This window comes from Malaya genurostris, chromosome 3 (genome assembly GCF_030247185.1).
Source record: "Malaya genurostris strain Urasoe2022 chromosome 3, Malgen_1.1, whole genome shotgun sequence".
Lineage (NCBI taxonomy): Eukaryota > Metazoa > Arthropoda > Insecta > Diptera > Culicidae > Malaya > Malaya genurostris.
Window position 1 is genome coordinate 115,318,614 of NC_080572.1, and position 18,037 is coordinate 115,336,650.

The window sequence follows — 18,037 nt, forward strand, 5'->3', positions numbered from 1 at the left end:
TTCTTTTCCGGAAGAGCCAACTTTTTGTTCAAACTAGATTTATTAGCCCCATTGCTTGAATTACTATTTGTAGGTACGTTTTCGGCTTTCTCTTTAATGTATCGACCGACTATCGATTGGATGTGGTCGTATTTGTAATTTTTCCCGGCCGAATGATTTTTTTTCTTGCCGATTCCGTTCCCTACATCATTTACATGCTTCATCGCACGATGTTCCGTTGAATTCATTGTTATTATTGCTGTTCCAGGGTTGTTACGAAAAATTTCAAAATCAAAACGCGCGAAATCCGCGCGAAGTCGAACACTAAAACGCGCGAAATCCGCGCCAAGTTGAAAATAAAAACGCGCGATATTCGAGCGAAGCGTTTGTACCACAATTTTTATGCGCATGATACTTACCGCAGAACTTGCAAATCTACTTGAATATAATTTAAAAATGTCCATTAGTTTATCATATAAACACAATAAATAAATCAACATACAAAATCCCATGAAAATGATTTCGTTTTTATTCTATATCTTTTTAGATGTTCTTAGTTAGATGAATTGTAACAGTGAAAATTAAATTGCTTACAATTCTGTAATTTTGAAAAAGCTAAACAGACTTCAGAGAAACTAATTTTTTTGCTTCAATATCTTCTTGCTCGGCAAGCTTTTCCTTCTCGGAAAGAAGAATTTTAAGGTAGGCCACATCCGGATGATCTGATTTAATCTTTTTAATTTCTCTTTCAATTAAATTCATCGCCTCCTGCTTAGCTTTTGCTTTCTGAGACAGCGCCTTCTCTTGTTGTCGGATTTTACTCTGAATGTCTTTCTTTTCCTCTTCATCTTGTTTCCTTTGAGCATTTTCTTCTTCATTTCTTTTCTTGTCCATCTTCGCTTCGTAAGCCTGTCGTGCAAATTTTGCTTTAAGAATGAGATTTTTATCACAAACAAAATTAGTGACCATATTGTCGAAGAATAGCATTCCATTTATTATGTTCTTTGCATTATTGAATGTGTTTTCACCGAGACGGGATCTTCCATCAGACATCAATATTTTTGAGTGTGAAAATCTTCTTTCGATTTCCGCGTTAGAATGCGAAACGCAAGAACATATATCGAAAAGTTTTTGTAATTCCTGGCAACAGCTCTGCTGAAATAGCAATTTGTAGAACTCGAGGTCGGAGAGCATACAATCGAAGTTTTGTCCACTGAAGAAAACACTTGCCAGAACCACCTCCTCGTAAATTTTGGTTTTGTCAAGGTGGAAATTCACCAATTCGGCCAGCTCGACCAATTGCTGAAACGATTGCCCATCTTTAATTTTTTGGGGTTTCATAAAACTAACAAGCTTCAAAAAATTGCAAAGAATTTTTTTTTCGAACAAATAATTTACAAATGTGAAATAATGTTTCTTGACGCGTTGTTTGAATGTAGGCCACTGTACGGTATTTCCAGCACCATCACAAACCGATTTGTAAATAATAACATCTTCGTCGCTCAAGAGATCATCCTCCTGTAACCTTTTTTCATCCAGCGCAATTGCTATTTTTTCGGGATCGTAGAATCTCGTCAAAAACATTGCGATAAACTTATTAATCTTATCGTAAACATCAAACAATATAAAATCATTTGTTTCCAAAAATTTTATCAATGATTCTGCTTCTTGCGTTATTTCAATAATGAACATTATCTGTTCTTTTATATCAGGAAGGGTAAGTAATTTCAAAATTTCTTTCTCATAGAAACTGTGCTTATTCATTTTTTGAATATTTAGCTTGAGTTGTTTAAGTTGATCAAAATTTGCAAGTATAGTCGACGCAGCTGCTCCAAGAGATGCCCATCGCGTCTCGATGTGTTTTTGAAAACGTTTAGGTTTCTTGTTGCAATTTTTATGAAAGTTTTCCCATTTTGCAGGAACCTCGAAGTAATAAAATAAGTATTTTGCAAGATCCGAGACATCATATCCGAACTTCTTAACCGAATAGCTACAAGAATCGAAGAAATAAATTAATAGGGTAACAATCAAACTAAATGTTCTCTAATATTACCGGAAAGCATTGTGTATGGTATGTATTATGCAAGAATTGTTATAGATTAATCCGTACCCACGTTCTCTGATTAACTCGTTGTTCAACTTTCTTGAAAAAGATTTATTTACATTTGGTCCATCATGCCCAACCATAACTAAGAAGTCTGTACTCATATTATTGTTACGTAGAGCATCATTTACGTGCAACAGTAATACTTCCGCTGTAGCTTTACCTATGAATTTGCTTTCGAGATGGAAACTAATAAGCCTTTCGAGCTTCGGTGAATGGTACTTTATCAATATTCCAAGCTCCTTTAACTTATTGCTGGCTTCACATTCATCGAACAGAAGCGAAAAGTATTTCCCTTTGACATCATTTAAGAAAAGGTCTTTGAAATATGGTCCTATAGCTTCATTAACAAAATGAGTCATCTTCTGCCGATTCAGATTGAACCCTTTAAGGTCGTTTGGTGCGATGAGTCGCAAGATCTTATCGTCCTTTCCGGCGGAATTGAAGGACTCGTTTTTCAAAACAGCGTGTATCGTCCAAATCAATTCCTTCTCCAATATTTGCTCGTTAGTAGCATAGAGCCGAATTGTATTTGCCTGAATGAAATAATACATAGAAATTATAATTATTTCCAAAATTTCCTATTCAAAATATTTCTATAATTTTCTAGAGACGAGAATCATACTAGAATTTTCGTTCAATTAACATGTATATACCTCATTAGCAGGTTTAGTGCCAGGTTCATTTTGTTTAACAGAAGCTTCTCTTGTTGCTTTCAACCGTAACTGCTGAGGCATCGAGTTTATATTGGCTAATCCTTTATGTTTAGCACTTCGAGCATGATCTTTCAAAGCAGAGATTCCTCGATTATCGAACGTGATTTTCTTACGGTTGCAAATACGACAGTACACTTTAAAAAGTGTACTTTGGTTTTCTTCGTCGTATATGATGTAATCGGAGAAAAGTTGTCCGTTGGGATCCACCAACGTCATCCAGTTCCGATCAAATTTAGTTTTCCCTGAGAATGTAGATTAGTAAACATTGTTAATCATATGTACATATTTTTAAACGTTACAAATTATATTTACCCATTATATGATATCGATTGGAGAAAAAATACTTAAGTTGCGCTCTTTATTCGAATGACTAGAAAATAGCAGCTAAACTAATGAAAAATTTTTCACGCACATACTTCGCAGGGGTGCCAGGTCATTGCGTTAAAAAATCTGTGATAGACAAAATTTTATTAAATTTGAAGCTCAAGATGAGTTGGTGATCAAAAACAAAAGTTTTGTAAAATTGCGAAATCTTTGAAAATCTGTGGAAATATGTGTAATATAGCAGAAATCTGTGTTCTTAGCCTAATTTGTGCAGGACTTTTGAAATCTACTAAACACAGATTTATCTGTAGACCTGGCATCTCTGGTTTTAAATCGCTTCAGAGTTGCCAACTGTTTTTTTTTTTCTTCAAAAATCTGTATTTGACGGAAAAATCTTTCTGTACAATATCTATCTCGAAAAATCAAAAATCGACTCAGTTAGGATACTGGTTTTGTGAGCAAAGAAAAAGGTCGCTCAACCTAGTTTACCCCTATAAAACAAAACACAAAAACTGATAATCGGTATTCATCAGTATGAAAATTGAATCATCGGTATTTTAAGAGAGCATATCTATATTCCTGAATCGAGTACGAAAATCGGTATAGTTGGCAGCGCTGCATCGTTTACTTATTCAGCAATTTTTCAAAGCAGGGCTAATCTAACATTGATAGCGAATGAACATCGATGAATATTTCAATTTATATTTAGAAATTATCATATATTTTCAAGATAAATTTTTGATAAGTCGATAAACTGACTATTATGTTAAAAGTAGGTAATTTTTCCATCATTTTAAACCCAGCTTATATGCATACTTTTCAATGTTTTTTTTGCTGTTTCTGTAAAACCTTGTCATAAACGTGATTCCGCTGGAATTTTTCATGTCTTGGACTTTACATAAGCTACATCCATGACAAGATTTAACTGTTGTTGGCTCTAACTTACACGTCTAGTTTTCTTTCGAGTTCCGTGGTATCCGTTGAAAGGCACCAATAAGAACTCAATCATTAATACGTTTTTATTGAAACTTCCCTTTTTGGAATCCTAGTATCGGAAAATAGTATAGGCAGATATTTCAGATGGCTTGAAATTAGATTAAGTTATTATTTTAGTGCTATACACTTGAACATTTACGCACAATTGACATTTGAAAGTTTGCAGTAGGTCAATGTGTTTCAAAGAGCCGGAAATCAGAAGTACTGGGATAATATGTGTTGTAAATATATTAGAAAAAGATTATTTAGTTAAGAACAAAGTGCGTTGGCAGTGGCGTACCTGTCCAACGATTTACAAATTTCGGTAATTTATTGTTTTACACAGTAATTTGTAGAGATCATATTGTTTACCAAAGCATAACCGGCTCTACTCACTTCCTCGTGAAACTCGTAGATTCCGAAGAACTCGCAGTCTCTAGAAACAAAGTGTTCAGAACTAACATTCCTTTCATACATCAGTAGTACAGCCTTTGGTCATGAACGACGTTATTTTCGACGTATGATGAATGATTTGCTTCTCCCAAGTATCGTTTGTTGGTTCACAGTACATTTTAACTTTTGCGATCGATCACGAAATGCAACTACGGGTAGTCTATTTCAGCTCTGCTCAATAAGAACCGGAAACCGAAACTTGTTCATTTTTTTATATTCTTGTAAAAATATTGGACTTCTTTTTCCCGAACCTGATGAAAAACAATCCGCGCGAGATCCGCGCCACCCCATCAAAACTAGATCAGAAAACGCGCCAAATCCGCGAAAATCGCGAAATCCGCGAAAATCGCGAAATTCGCGCCACCGTAACAACCCTGCTGTTCTCTTTTGAACAATCTTCCGCGCTCGAAATTAGCTTCCGCTTCAATCACTTCTCCTACAGTGATTGTAACAACAAAACGAAGTGCACTGTTTATATAGATTCTTCGCTGTTATTTTTTTCATCCCGGTTACTACGTTACCAGGGGTGTTGGTATCGAATGTTTATGTTTCATAACAATCATTCACTGTGCATACTTGTATCCAACGATTACTATGTTACTTGGATCGTGCGCTGATTATTTTTCAACAGCAGTGACATTTCGCATTCCGACAAAAAAAAATCGTACACATTCTTCGTGTTACCAACTCATTCATACATATTCAGTGCTAAGTTTCCTATGACTATAACTCACATCCGTCTCAAATAACGTTGAACTGTTCACCGCACAGAAGAGCGAAGGGGTGAAAATGAATAAGCAATACTCTTGGGAACCCCGAATCTACAAATTCATTCTACGATGCTGTTGTTCACCGGTTGTTTTCGTTTTTTACATCCGTTCGTTTTTTGTCGTACTGCTTGTATTGGGTAGAATAGCTTTACAGTGACGATCATTGGATTTCCCATTTTTCTCTATTTTGGAAAAATGGTTATTCAAGGTCATTTTTTAAGATGGCAAAGATGAAAAAACATTTTCAGAGGTATGACCCCATTACTTCAAAACTTCGAAAAATGTTTTACTATTTTTATTACTACAGGCACACTAATTACAAATTATTTTAAACCTCCACGACAAATTGTTTTGGTGCTCGAGAATTATAATGCTCCATACCGAGATTGATTCTTATCATTTCATCGTACGCTACAGCTATTCTCAAACATTCTTCCGTCGATAGCTGAAAGGATCGGGCCAAAGGATCAACATCCGCCATGCGAAACTTCAGCTCGGTAAGCTCATCACGTCTTTCAGGTGGATACAGATTTTCGACGCCCCGACTTTTGACGCATCGAAAATGTGAACGGTGGTGAGACTTTTTTTCAGCGGGATGATGGTGACTACGCCAACATCAACCTCCGGTTTGGGTACAAATGCTTTTCCGGGTATGAGAAATTTCGTTTCTGCCCGACTCCAGATTTGATTCATTACTGGAGAAGTTCCTTTGAAGCTGTAACGTTGGCAGAAAACGTCTGTCCTTCTCAACAACAAGTTGGCGTGGAAACATTCTGATAGATCGGGTTATGCCTCCTGGGCCAGGCCCAACCTCCAACACGTAATCATCAGCTATGTTTCCCGCAGCACGCACAATTTTATTAGTTAACCTTTAGTCCATTAGGAAATTTGGCGATAGTTGTTTGATTGCTCTCAGCTTGTACAATCGCACTAAATCACGGATTGTTTGTAATGGTGGAAGTCGAGCAACAGACTTGGCAATCGAATCAACAGCAGTTGATGGAGACATTTTTCACAATGATTATCTGAATAAGTAAAATGATTAAGTTTCATGTATGCAAGATGATGAAATTGCAACTTACTATATAACTGAAATGGGAACAGGGTAAATTTATATTGTTTCTCCGGCAAATCAACTTTTCGTGGTTCTTCGAAATCGCCTGAAAATGTCTCTTGTTTTACCGATAGCATTGAATACAGGTAGATACCAAGCACGGTACCTCCCAGTACTAGCCCGGTAATTTTATTGTTTCTCCGTTGACGCTGCAATTTCTCAACACGTTGTAGGTTCTGCTGTTCTATTAAACGCATGAAATCAATTTCTGATTTTTTCAATTTTCGGCTACTGTCGTCGATTTTGAATCCGTGCTTCTCAGCTCCTAAGGACATCTTCTTTTGTTGACAATGTTTGTCTGCTTTTCAAACGGATATTTTTTGCCGATCAATGACATAATAAAATATCAAGCATGCACATAGGGATGTCGTAATATCTATCGATTAATAATACTGATAATCGAGTAAAGTCCAATCGATTAGTTTCTAACTGATTGACTCTGACAGCTCAATTACAACCACAAATGCAAATTAGACTGGTTTGTTTTCATCAGGAAACGCCAGCATTAAACACGATTCAAACGATCAATCAACTTCGATCGACGTCAAGATTGAGTTTAAGCTTTTAGCCGAATATTACTCACGTACCTGACGTCAAAATGTTCCGTAAACTCGACGTTGTCTCCCTTCATATAAATTTCTTAAAATTAATGTTCTTGTCCCGTAAACGTTCCAAGCCGATGATAGTCGCCTGATGCCACGTGTGAATCGCTCTAACATATATATTTACATCAGGAAATATATTGGCCACCCATATTGCAACCGTTCATATTTTATCGGCAACCCAGCGTTCATATTTTATCGGGCATTGAAACCTCCATATTCGATTATGAAACTAATTGAGTATATAAAAAAAATCAATATAAATAATCGAGTATTCGAAAAAACCCCACCTAATCGATTAAAAATTCGCAAATTATAATCGATTATAGACTATCCAAGTAATTCGAAAAATCCGACATCCCTACATGCACATTAAATGGACGTCAGCATTTCATAAGGTCGCATAAAGTAATGGGAGATACACTGAAAATTATTTGCACGCTAGCATCATCCCGAATACGCATGGCTGCCAGACGGCTAAATAAACGCCAAAGATGCCATTTATACAGATTTATCAGTATTATACAGATTTTTACATACTTTTACAGAGTACAAATTTGATACAGATTTCCTAAATTTAATACGAATCTCCCAAGAAGCAAAAAAAAACTTTTTCGTATGAACAATCTACACTCTCATTGAACATAACTCAAAATTGAGTGACACACCACACAAATTCATTAAAAAGTGCACGTACTCTGAACTTGAGCAGACCCTGTCAGCTTGGAGCGATCTCAATCTTCAGTTCAGCAACGCCATCGCACGGCGTCTCATTCAACATGTCATGTCAATTGTATGGGTGCGCAGTGCTGCTATTTTGGCGCTTACGAATTTGATATTTTTCTCCCCTACTTCTATGTACGTGATTCAATGCGGACTCGCCTGAGGGCGCCATGGTCGCAAAAAAGGATGTTGCCAAAGATTTGTTCGGGAAATGTGAGAGCTGGATATCTTGTCAATATGGTGTCTTTGACTTGAGTTACCATCTATCTACTCATTTTTGAGTAAAGGACGAAGCTGTCAAAATTTGAGTATATTTTGCTCAAAACCTTACTTTCATAACCTTTAAACCTTGGACTGCATAAGATTGATCAGAAATAATCTGCCTGCACTCAAAATTAAGTTGTCAAACTTCAAATCTATAATTCCATTCAAAACAAAACGTTTTGTTTTCAACGCTTCTATAAGTTCTTTGGACACTTTATATTTAATTCACTCAGAAAAAAATGAGTCATTCAAGATCCATAAAAAGAAGATACCTTTATCAAGAAATAAAGCCTTAACATCATCTTTATACTCCATCGTAACAATTTTCCTTGCCGGCAATTCATGAAGAATAACCTTTGAACTTTTATTTACTTAACCTAATACATATTCCTAACCCTTCAGAAACAGTAGTTTTGAAATACTAGACAGAACTATTTGTTGGCGCACTTCTCATCGTTTATGCGATAATGTTTTTTCTAAGAGTTGATTCGCTTCCTCACTTTTAACTTAATTATAATGGTATCTATTATTTCATATATTTTATCCTAGTTTATAAAATGTTTTTTTTTGCACAAGCACATGTTTTCATTTTACTCCCAATTAGGCATAACTCCAGAATTTTTATATATTCAAACATTAAATATTCAATACATTTCACCGTCTTTTCCACTTCAATCTGGTATTTTTCAAATCGAATTAAATTTTTCGATTTTTTGTCTTCAAATAAAACAAATAATTCGGTTGTAGTTTTTTAGCTTACATTCATAAATTATATTATCGTAATCTATGAATTTGCAGTATTTTAAATTTTGGCTTTTGAATTTTTTATATTGCACATTTATCTTTATTATTTTTCTAAAGGTAAAATTTTTCATAGTGCCAAAACGAATAAACTTTGAACATTAAATTATTTTCCAAAATCCAGAAGTTAATTTTCAAGATTCTTTTAAAAATTTATGATATAGTCCTTACCGTCAATTCATGAAGTATAAATAATGAGGTTGTTTGGGAATTTGAATGTCAAACATTAAACTATAATTATCTAACGAAAGTGGTTTTCCTTGCTTTTTGAACTTTTTAGTTTAACTTGTTTCATATAAACAAATGTTCAAATGTGATAAAGCCCGTTAAAAGCACAAAATCTAAGATTTTATGCTTTTAATCGCCCGCCCAACCCTTTCTATCACATTTGAACTTTGAATACTTATTATTATTATTATTATATCGTTTATTTATCCCCGGTTTTTTTTTTTTTTTTTTTTTTTTTTTTGAATACTCATTCTTTAGAATTTCTTTTAGCCAACTCAAAATTTGAAGATCGTCCAGAATACAACGTGTACTTTTGATATGAAACTGTATTCGGTCTTAGATCTGTATTAATTTTCATTGAAATTTTATTTACTTAACCTAATACATGTTCCGACCTTTCGGGAACCGTAGTTTTTAAATATTAGAACTAATTGTTGGCGTACTTTTCATCGTTTTTGCGATAATGTTTCTTCTAAGAATTGATTCGCTTCTGTACTTGGAACTTAATTGTATTTGATCTTTGGTGGTACCGAACTTATTCAGTATAGTTTCGTCTTACCTTTCAAAAATTATTTTTTTCATATACATATATTTTTATTTTACTCGCAATTTAGTACAATTCCAGATTTTTTTCTACTTGGAGTATTGAAACATTCAGTTTTCAATATATTTTACCATCTTCTCCATATCAACCTGTTAATTTTGAAACAAATTTCAATTCGAATTAATCCTTTAATCTTTTGTGTACTTGAAATCTAGTATTTTTCAACATTGTTCTGTTTTTTCTAATACTTTTTCAAATGGAAAATTTCTTCATAGAACCTTTGCACACTTTTAATTTAATTAAACAGTTAAAGTCGCTAATAAAATGAAACAAACAAACAATAATAAGGTTATTTGTGAATTTGAATGTCAAACTTTTAACTATACATATCTAACAAAAGTGTTTATGCTCACTTGTTGAACTTTTCCGTTTTTAGTTCAATTTATTTCAGATAAACGAAAGTTCGAATGTGATAAAGCCCGTTAAAAGCACAAAATCCAAGATTCTATGCTTTTAATCGCCCGCCCAACCCTTTCTATCACATTTGAACTCTGAATACCTGTTTTTTCGAAATTCTTTTAGCTAAATCAAACTTTGAAGATCGTCCAGAATTCAACAGAATACTTATTTTCTGAAACCGTATTCGAATTTCGTATACTTTTAATTTGAAGTAACAATCTTATATTTGTATTCATTTCCATGTTTTGTGTACTTTTCATCTTTTTGGCTGAAATACTTGTTCTGAACATTTATTCGTTTTCTCACCTTTGAACTTTTATTTACTTAACCTAATACATATACCTAACCCTTCAGGAACAGTAGTTTTGAAATACTAGACATAGCTGTTTGCTGGCGTACTTCTCATCATTTATGCGATATTGTTTGTTCTAAGAATTGATTCGCTTCCTCACTTTGAACTTAATCATACTTGGTATCTTTGAGGATACCGAAATTATTCAATACGTTTTATCCTAGTTTCCAGAAAAAAAAACTTTTTTTACAAGCACATGTTTTCGTTTTACTCCCAATTATGCATAATTCCAGAATTTTTTATATCGAAACATTAATTTTCAATATATTTCACCGTATTCTTCATGTCAATCAGATAATTTTTGAACAAATTGCAATTCGAAGTACACCTTACGAACTTTTGTCATCAAACAAAACAATCAATTCGATAGTATTCTTTTTAGCTTATATCCCAAAATTGTATTACCTTGCAATAATCTAGTAATTTTCAATATTTAAAAGTTTAACTATCAAATTTTTAAATCGTATAATGTTTCAACACCATTTAATTCTCTTATATTCACCCCACTATACACAACAACACTTTAAAAAGGTATGATAAAAGTTACATCACAGATACGTATTTTGAATACTTAATGTATTCATCATCAGTATATCAGGTTTTAAGTTTATGGTTATGAATACATTGTGAAATTATTCTACTAAACGCTTAAGTTACAAATTAGTGAAATTTTTAATATTGCACACCTATCTTCATTAATTTTTCAGATGGTAAAATTCAAATTCAAATGTGATAAAACCCGTTAAAAGCACAAAATCTAGGACTTTATGCTTTGAATCGCCCGCCCAACCCATTCTATCACATTTGAACTCTGAATACCCGTTATTTTTTCGAATTTCTTTTAACCAAATCAAAATTTGAAAATCGTCCAGGATCCAAAAGAATACCCATTTTACGCATTTCGTACACTTGAAATTTTGAAATACGGATCTTATATCTTTCTTCATTTTAATTTTTTATATATTTTATATCAGTTTGACTGAAGCACACGTTCTCAACATTGATTCGTTTTCTCACGTTTGAATTTTTTTTACTTAACCTAATACATGTTTCTGAATTTTCGGGAATAGTAGTTTCGTAATACTCGTTAGAACATGGGATAAAGTTTATTTTAAGTATTGATTCGCTTCATCACATTAAACTTAACAGTACTTGATCTTTACTGGGACGGAAATTATTCACTATTGTTTACTCCTATTTTTCAAAAAATCATTTCTTTGTATTCCTATTTTTTCATTTTACTCGAAATTTAGCACAATTCCAGAAGTTTTTATTTTAAAAATTTGAGTATTAAAAGGATAAAATTTAAAATATATTTTAGCATTTTGCCACGTCAATTTTTCAACAAATTTCAAACCCAACTAATATGCTTAAACTTATCTCATCAAATAGAACAACAAGTTTGATTGATTTTTAGCTTATATTCATAAATTATATTACCGTAATCTAAAAAGCTTTCACACTTCTGGGAACAATTTGAATTCACAAATATTCTTCAAAATTTGAAACACTGACTATCAAATCTTGAATATTGAACACTTACTTTAACATTTTTTTTTAGTTATAGAATCCATCATAAGGCTATAACCAATTTCAGTTATTTTCAAACATCTATTGTTCATTTTCAATTTACTATACATTTATAATTATTTTTAATTATTAAATGATGATTAAATGATGAAATATTTAATTCATAATTTTGTGCATATAATTTGCTTACACGAAAAATTTCGTAAACTATGGGATAAAGTTTATTCTAAGTATTGATTTGCTTCTTCACTTTGAACTTAATCGTACTTGATCTTTACTGGGACGGAAATTATTCACTATTGTTTACTCCTATTTTTCAAAAAATCATTTCTTTGTATTCCTATATTTTCATTTTACTCGAACTTTAGCACACTTCCAGAATTTTGTATTTAAAAAATTTGAATATTAAAAGGATAAAATTTAAATATATTTTAGCATTTTGCCACGTCAATTTTTCAACAAATTTCAAACACAATTAATATGCTTAAACTTTTCTCATCAAGTAGAACAACAAGTTTGATTGATTGATTTTTAGCTTATATTCATAAATTGTATTACCGTAATCTAAAAAGCTTTCACACTTCTGGGAACAATTTGAATTCACGAATATTCTGCAAAATTTGAAACACTATCAAATTTTGAATATTAAACACTTACTTTATTATTTTTTTTAGTTATGAAATCCATCATAAGGCTATAACCAATTTCAGTTATTTTCAAACATCAAATGTTCATTTTCAATTTACTATACATTTATAATTACGTTTAATTATTAAATGATGATTAAATGATGAAATATCAAATTCATACATTTGTGCATATAATTTGCTAATACGAAAAATCTCGTAAGCTATCAACTTCGGACTGCATAAAATTAATATGAAGTCATGTGCCCTCACTCGAGAGTTAATAGTTTTCGTAAATAACGAAAAAAGTTTTACAAGGCATTTGTGAATAAAATTAACAAATAGAAATGTACAATTGAATTTTTCACATAAATGGAAGTTCAAATGTGATGAAACTCGTTAAAAACACAAAATCTGTGATTTTATGCTTTTAATAAATCGCCCAACCCTTTCTGACACATTTGAATATCACATTTATTCAAAGCCAAACTTGAAGACAGTTTAGAATATCTAGAAAATAAATTAATTTTTTACTTGATATCTTGTTTGTAATTTATTTAATTTAATGGCGTTTTCCCCCACCTCGAATTTAGATTCTTACAACTGAACATTTTGTTAAACTTTCATCGAAATTTAATTGTCATTTGTTTCATAAACAAATCGAATTATTATTCTTAATATTTTGTATTGAATTCAAAAGATATTATTACTGGATTTGAAGAACAGATCCTTCGTTTTATTTTTAATTTTGAGATAACGGTAGAATCTGCTTTTCAAACTTAGATGAATAATTTCTTTATCGTAATCTATAATGCTATTCTACTCGCACTATTTTGTTTTAAAACTTAAAAGATTTTGAAATCTCTCGTTAAGCCTTGACGAAAAAGTTTTCGATTATAATTATAACTCAAAGTCAACTCTGGTTTTTCATTTCTCAAATGTTAAAATTTGGATGCACATTAAATTTCATTTGTTTGAACTAAAAAATCTACATGTTTTGTGCTATTAGTTTATCAATTACCAGTTCTTTAATTGAAAATTAAAAAATGATTTGACAAACGTTTTTCAAATTTGATCCCACGTGAAATTTATCTTGATAACGAATTTCCACATTTAAATTTTATTGGAATATCAGTTCTAAAAAAATCGACTTTTATAACCTCTTCACAAACTTTCAATTTAAATCACTCAGTAACGAAATTAGGATTTTGACTATCAACAAAGTGCACATCGCATATCGAAGAATATCACAACGCTACAAAAGGCTTTCTTTCCCAGCATTACTATTTCCACTGCATGAAATTTCAAAACATTAATAAATTTAATAACTAAGATTTTGATTTTGATTGCCTATTAATCAGAATTCTAAACATTTAGTATTGAGCATTTTCCTAAAAATAATTAACATTATTGATTGAATCCAAATGTTTTTGAAAAAGTTCAAGTAATTCATTTGCCCTTATATTTTTACTTCAAAAATATAAATTAGAAAACTAAATACATTACAAATAATTTAATCACATGTACATTTTCGTAAACTGAAAACTTTGGACTGCTTAAAATGAATCAGAAATTATATACCTTTTTAAATCTATAAGCTCCCGAATTAACAATGCTTTTATACAGTTTTATCGTATTTTTTATACAAAATTTTATGATAATTCTATTTTCTCGATTATAGCAACAGAAAAGACTTTGAATTTCGACCTGCGATCTTTCAATAACTTCAAAATCAGATCTTTTGTTTCACTAAATCTTTCGGCCATTGAAACTTATTTGCACACTAATGATTTAAATTGTTCAGCAATTTGTATTATTAACTACGAAGAAAGAGAGGATTATATATTGAGCAATATTTCAGAAATTTACATAAATTTTTCAAACATTGAGAAATTTATGAAGCATACACAACTAGTATGTAATTTTGATTATTTTAATATAAATTCTAAGCATTGATTTCTGATCATTTCCATAAGAGTTATAAGAAATTATTGGTTGCATCATGGAATGTTTTTTGTACATATTCAGAATTTAGCAAATTTTTAAATCACATTCTATCTTACATATTAGAAAATATCATTTATTAACGTATTACCAAATGATGATGTTTCATAATATTGATTTGATTTGAATTTTGTGTATTATTTCGCTTGCAAAATAATTCTATTTTACGTCCTGCATAATTCAGCAATTCTATTGGTTCTAATGATTTGAAAACTAGAAATTTAGATTTTTAAAATATTTATCGTATTATTATAATCTTCCTGATGTTCAATGTTTCAAATTTCACACATTAAAAAATTTCATTGTTGTTACCGTTCTATTTTTTATTAGATATATATTTGAATACTTGAATTTACATAATATTCTGAATTTTTTACATATTTGTGTTATTGGAACTTAATTATTTCCTTTATTCACATTGTCAAAATATTGAAATACTTATGTTAAAAGTCTCGTCTATTTAATAAAATGTCACATAAGATACAAGTAGAAATAAAACTTTTAAAAAATGACCAAATAAAATCGTTTGGATCCCAAAATTCACAGTACATTTTTGAAATTTTGAAAATTTGATTGTAACTCCTAGAAAAGTCAACTTGCTCAAAACTAGAAAACGTTTTGATGCGAAAATCGAGCAAACTATGAAAAAGATTAAATAAAAATAGGATTAGAAATATGATTAGAAATCCAAGTACAAGAATGTTTAGTACAGCTTGCTGTACATTATTTAAAAATACTTCCTGATCGTTTGGAAGCACTTCCGCATCATTGACTAATGCTTCCTGATCGCTTGAATCGGTTTCCTCATTATTCGGAAAACTATTAGACAATGCTTGTTCTTCAGCAGCTTCAACTTCACTAGCTACAACTGCTTGCTGTGTATTTCTTGTACTTGTATTATTTTCAAACATTTCATCAATTTGAGTTACTAAGCTAGCAGTATTACACCTCCTAGTAGGGCTGCGAATATACTTACCAACAGGTGATTGTATATTCTTAAATTTTTTTGCCCTGGAGGTTTTCTTTTCCGGCAGAGCTAACTTTTTGTTCAAAGTAGATTTTTTAACCCCATTGCTTGAATTTCTATTTGTAGGTACGTTTTCGGCTTTCTCTTTAATGTATCGACCGACTATCGATTGGATGTGGTCGTATTTGTAATTTTTCCCGGCCGAATGATTTTTTTTCATGCCGATTCCGTTCCCTACACTATTTACATGCTTCATTGCACGATGTTCCGTTGAATTCATTGTTATTATTGCTGTTCTCTTTTGAACAATCTTCCGCGCTCGAAGTTAGCTTCCGCTTCAATCACTTCTCCTACAGTGATTGTAACAACAAAACGAAGTGCACTGTTTATATAGATTCTTCGCTGTTATTTTTTTCATCCCGGTTACTACGTTACCAGGGGTGTTGGTATCGAATGTTTATGTTTCATAACAATCATTCACTGTGCATACTTGTATCCAACGATTACTATGTTACTTGGATCGTGCGCTGATTATTTTTCAACAGCAGTGACATTTCGCATTCCGACAAAAAAAAATCGTACACATTCTTCGTGTTACCAACTCATTCATACATATTCAGTGCTAAGTTTCCTATGACTATAACTCACATCCGTCTCAAATAACGTTGAACTGTTCACCGCACAGAAGAGCGAAGGGGTGAAAATGAATAAGCAATACTCTTGGGAACCCCGAATCTACAAATTCATTCTACGATGCTGTTGTTCACCGGTTGTTTTCGTTTTTTACATCCGTTCGTTTTTTGTCGTACTGCTTGTATTGGGTAGAATAGCTTTACAGTGACGATCATTGGATTTCCCATTTTTCTCTATTTTGGAAAAATGGTTATTCAAGGTCATTTTTTAAGATGGCAAAGATGAAAAAACATTTTCAGAGGTATGACCCCATTACTTCAAAACTTCGAAAAATGTTTCACTATTTTTATTACTACAGGCACACTAATTACAAATTATTTTAAACCTCCTCCACAAATTGTTTTGGTGCTCGATAATTATAATGCTCCATACCGGGATTGAATCTTATCAACTCATCGTACGCTTCAGCTATTCTCAAACATTCTTCTGTCGATAGCTGAAAGGATCGGGCCAAAGGATCAACATCCGCCATGCGAAACGTCAGCTCGGTAAGCTCATCACGTCTTTCAGGTGGATACAGATTTTCGACGCCCCGACGACAGTACTTTTGACGCATCGAAAATATATGACGAATAACTTTCTCCACAACATCAAAGTGAACGGTGGTGAGAGGTTTTTTCAGCGGGATGATGGTGACTACGCCTACATCGACGTCCGGTTTGGGTACAAATGCTTTTCCGGGTATGAGAAATTTCATTTCTGCCCGGCTCCAGATTTGATTCATTACCGAAAGCCGGCACCGATTTTCAGCCAAAATTGGGGCGACTATGCGTTCCGCTACTTCTTTTTGAAAGGTCAATGTTAGACTGCTGCGCCCATAAGACCAAGCACCTGTTTGTAAACTCATTTCCCGAAGCCAGTTTATCAACAGACGGGTAGAAATTGCAAATGGTAAATTACCAATTATATGTACAGGTGCTCGTTTACCCTGCCAGTCTGTTCTAGGGCAATCAGGAAATGCGTCTCCAGTACGGTAATCCAGTATATCTCCACAAACGACATCCATCTGGAGAAGTTCCTTTGAAGCTTCTGACAACAGCTGTAACGTTGGCAGAAAACGTCTGTCCTTCTCAACAACAACAAGTTGACGTGGAAACATTCTAATGATAGATCGGGTTATGCCTCCTGGGCCAGGCCCAACCTCCAACACGTGATTATCAGCTATGTTTCCCGCAGCACGCACAATTTTATTAGTTAACCTTTCGTCCATTAGGAAATTTTGCGAGAGTTGTTTGATTGCTCTCAGCTTGTACAATCGCACTAAATCACGGATTGTTGGCAATGGTGGAAGTCGAGCACCAGACTTAGCAATCGAATTAACAGCAGTTGATGGAGACATTTTTCACAATGATTATCTGAATAAGTAAAATGATTAAGTTTCATGTATGCAAGATGATGAAATTGCAACTTACTATATAACTGAAATGGGAACAGGGTAAATTTATATTATTGTTTCTCCGGCAAATCAACTTTTCGTGGCTCTTCGAAATCGTCTAAAAATTTCTCTTGTTTTACCGATAGCATTGAATACAGGTAGATACCAAGCACGGTACCTCCCAGTACTAGCCCGGTAATTTTATTGTTTCTCCGTTGACGTTGCAATTTCTCAACACGTTGTAGGTTCTGCTGTTCTATTAAACGCATGAAATCAATTTCTGATTTTTTCAATTTACGGCTACTGTCGTCGATTTTGAATCCGTGCTTCTCAGCTCCTGAGGACATCTTATTTTGTTCGGAAAATCACAATGTTTGTCTGCTTTTCAAACGGATATTTTTTGCCGACCAATGACATAATAAAATATCAAGCAA

At 32.7% G+C, this 18,037-nt stretch overlaps 2 protein-coding genes and 1 pseudogene across 2 annotated transcripts; all 3 read right to left on the reverse strand.

Annotated features, from left to right (window-relative positions):
* Nucleotides 1-249: 249 nt before the first annotated feature.
* On the reverse strand, nucleotides 250-4,931 carry LOC131436480 (uncharacterized). The gene is made up of 4 exons (XM_058605207.1): nucleotides 3,112-4,931; nucleotides 2,740-3,041; nucleotides 2,033-2,619; nucleotides 250-1,969 (listed from the first exon to the last, which is right to left on the reverse strand). Exons 1-4 carry the CDS (start codon nucleotides 3,113-3,115, stop codon nucleotides 595-597), a joined length of 2,268 nt encoding a protein of 755 aa, XP_058461190.1. The 5' UTR covers nucleotides 3,116-4,931; the 3' UTR covers nucleotides 250-594.
* Nucleotides 4,932-4,939: 8 nt separating this feature from the next.
* Nucleotides 4,940-6,330, reverse strand: LOC131433942 (dimethyladenosine transferase 1, mitochondrial-like; annotated as a pseudogene).
* Nucleotides 6,331-16,499: 10,169 nt separating this feature from the next.
* Nucleotides 16,500-17,780, reverse strand: LOC131436798 (dimethyladenosine transferase 1, mitochondrial-like). The gene is made up of 2 exons (XM_058605720.1): nucleotides 17,641-17,780; nucleotides 16,500-17,583 (listed from the first exon to the last, which is right to left on the reverse strand). The coding sequence occupies exon 2, from the start codon at nucleotides 17,565-17,567 to the stop codon at nucleotides 16,548-16,550; it is 1,020 nt and encodes a 339-aa protein (XP_058461703.1). The 5' UTR covers nucleotides 17,568-17,583; nucleotides 17,641-17,780; the 3' UTR covers nucleotides 16,500-16,547.
* Nucleotides 17,781-18,037: the final 257 nt, after the last annotated feature.